General features: G+C 36.6%; 1 protein-coding gene across 1 annotated transcript in view; it reads left to right on the forward strand.

Annotated features, from left to right (window-relative positions):
• The window catches only part of LOC106868084 (latent-transforming growth factor beta-binding protein 1), a 42,084-nt gene that overhangs the window by 16,134 nt on the left and 23,561 nt on the right, over nucleotides 1-2,389 (forward strand). The window contains exons 7-8 of the mRNA XM_052977857.1: nucleotides 430-501; nucleotides 992-1,063. Coding sequence (XP_052833817.1) covers nucleotides 430-501; nucleotides 992-1,063 — 144 coding nt within the window. The remainder of the gene's footprint in view (nucleotides 1-429; nucleotides 502-991; nucleotides 1,064-2,389) is intronic.

Below are 2,389 nucleotides of genomic sequence, written 5' to 3' on the forward strand. Positions count from 1 at the left end.
CATAAAATACCATGACAGGCATGACACAATCTTGAACACCATCATCATCATAGCCAACAGAAGCATTACCAACAGCCTAATCATCCTCAATAACATATTCATATTCACCATTTAAATGCTAATCCCTATCGTTATCATAAGAATCACCGTTAACAATGTCACTCTCATTATCAGCATCATAAGATCTTCGTCATGAATACTGCCTCCATATGTTTTCACCTCTGCCTCATCATCGTATACATCACTATCAAGCTCACAACTACCACCATCTCTTTCAGTTTTCCTACACCCCTTCCCACATTTCCTCCTCCTCCTCCACCCTCATACAATTCATTGTGATTTGCTAATAAACTCTTCCTTCAACTTATTGTTTACCCAAAATTCTATCATAAATATTCTATAAGATTACTTCTAATCTTTATGTTCCAGATCCTTACAGTCGAATGATATCAAAGAAATCAAAGCAGATACCTTCAGAAATCTGTCCAGTTTAGAATATCTGTAAGTTCAATCTGTTTTCTTCTTTAGTATTTCATGGACGATATCTTTCTAAATTTCTATTATGTGCCCACCCTTCATTTTAAGCCCTTCACCCGTCACCATTCTCAATATCATATTCATATCCATGAATGAAATGCTAATCCCCATCACTATCATAAGAATCAACATTAACAACATCACTCTCATCACCAGCATCATATCTTTGTCACGAATACTAGCCCCATATATTTTCACCTCTGACATATCGTCATATTCATCACTATGAAGACCACAATTACCGCAATCTCTATCACCACAGTTTTCCTCCTCCTCTTCTTCCCTCCGATGATTCATCGCCGTCATCATCAACATCATTATCGGTAACATCTTCGTAATAAAAGTAATCATCCTTGTGATTTGCTGTACATCTCTTCCTTCATGTAATTGTTTACCCAATATTCTCTCATAAATATTCTATAAAATTGCTTCTAATATCAATTTTATGTTTTAGATCTTTGGGTGCTAATCATATCAAGGAAATCAAAGCAGACACCTTCCAAAATCTGTCCAGTTTAACACGACTGTAAGTTGAATCACTTTTCTTTTTAGTATTTCATTGACGATATCTTTTTCAATCTATATTAGGCCCCCATCCTTCATTTTCGAGCTCTCTCGCCCGTCCTTCCAAAGAAGTGTTTTGTTGTTTGTGAATTTGAGAGTGTGCGTGTGGGTCCGTTTCTGAAATATGGTATATGTGAGTACCTGATACAACACGGAAACTATTTACTGAATGCATGTGTATATGCCTGTGTATGTTTACAATCTTTCTCTATCCGAACCGTGTTGTTCTTTGTAAATCACTGCGAAAGCTGTGGAGGGCCGTTCCTGAGATTTCTGATATATCAGCGTGTGACAATTGAAGGGAAACTTGTATTTCAAATTATGTCATTGTGTATATTATATGTAAGGGGTGGCTGTGTATGTGGTTGTGTGTATGTGTCTGTGTATGGATGCGTGTAAGCTAGCGTAGCAAAATATGTGTATTACCGTCTCGATGTCTTGTACAGTATTTATGCCTCCGTCACAATTAATTTAACATCCAAGTCTTAGTTTTCTTCTGTTTCTTCTTCCTCTTCTCCTTTTTCTGCTTCGCCTTCTTGTTCTCTTCCTTTTCGTTATCTTTCTCATCTCCTTCTTCTTCATCTTCCTCATCTTCTTCTATTTCTTCTTCATCTTCTTTTCTTCCTCCTACTCCTCCTTTTGCTATTTGTTTTCTTCATTTCTTCTTCTTCTTCTCTCACTCGTTCCTCTTGTTTTTCTCTTTCTCCTCCATTTTATTCATTTATTTCTTTCTTCTTGATTTTTTCCTTCTTTTATTGTCTTCTTCTTCCTGTCCTTCTCCTTTTTCTTCTTCTTGATCTACGTCTTTCATTTTCTGTTTCTTCCAATTCTTCTTCTTCTTCTTCTTCTTCTTTTGTCTTCTACTTTTGTCTTCGTCTTCTTCTTGATGTTCTTTCTTCTACTTCTTCTTCATCTCTTTTTTATTCATCTCTTTTTCATCCTCCTCCTCCTCCTTTTACTTCCTGATCTCTTCCTACGTTTCTTTTCTTCTTTTTCTTTCTTTTCTTCTTTTTCTTCGTCTTCTCCTCTACCAGCATCTTCATTTCCTCCTACCCTGCCCTTTGCATTTTCTTCTTCTACTTGCTCTTCTTCTCTTCCCCCTCCTACGCCTACTCCTTTTTCTTCTTCCTCCCCTTGATCTTCTATTCCTTCTTTTCTTCTTCTTTTCCTTCTTCTTTCCTTTCATCTTGATCTTCCTTTCCGTCCTTTCCTTTCCTCATTTTATTCTTCTTTTTCTGATTTTCTCCTTCTTGATCCTCGTCTTTCACTTTTCTTCTTCGCTTTCTTC

The sequence above is a fragment of the Octopus bimaculoides genome, chromosome 29 (genome assembly GCF_001194135.2).
Source record: "Octopus bimaculoides isolate UCB-OBI-ISO-001 chromosome 29, ASM119413v2, whole genome shotgun sequence".
Taxonomy (NCBI): Eukaryota; Metazoa; Mollusca; class Cephalopoda; order Octopoda; family Octopodidae; genus Octopus; species Octopus bimaculoides.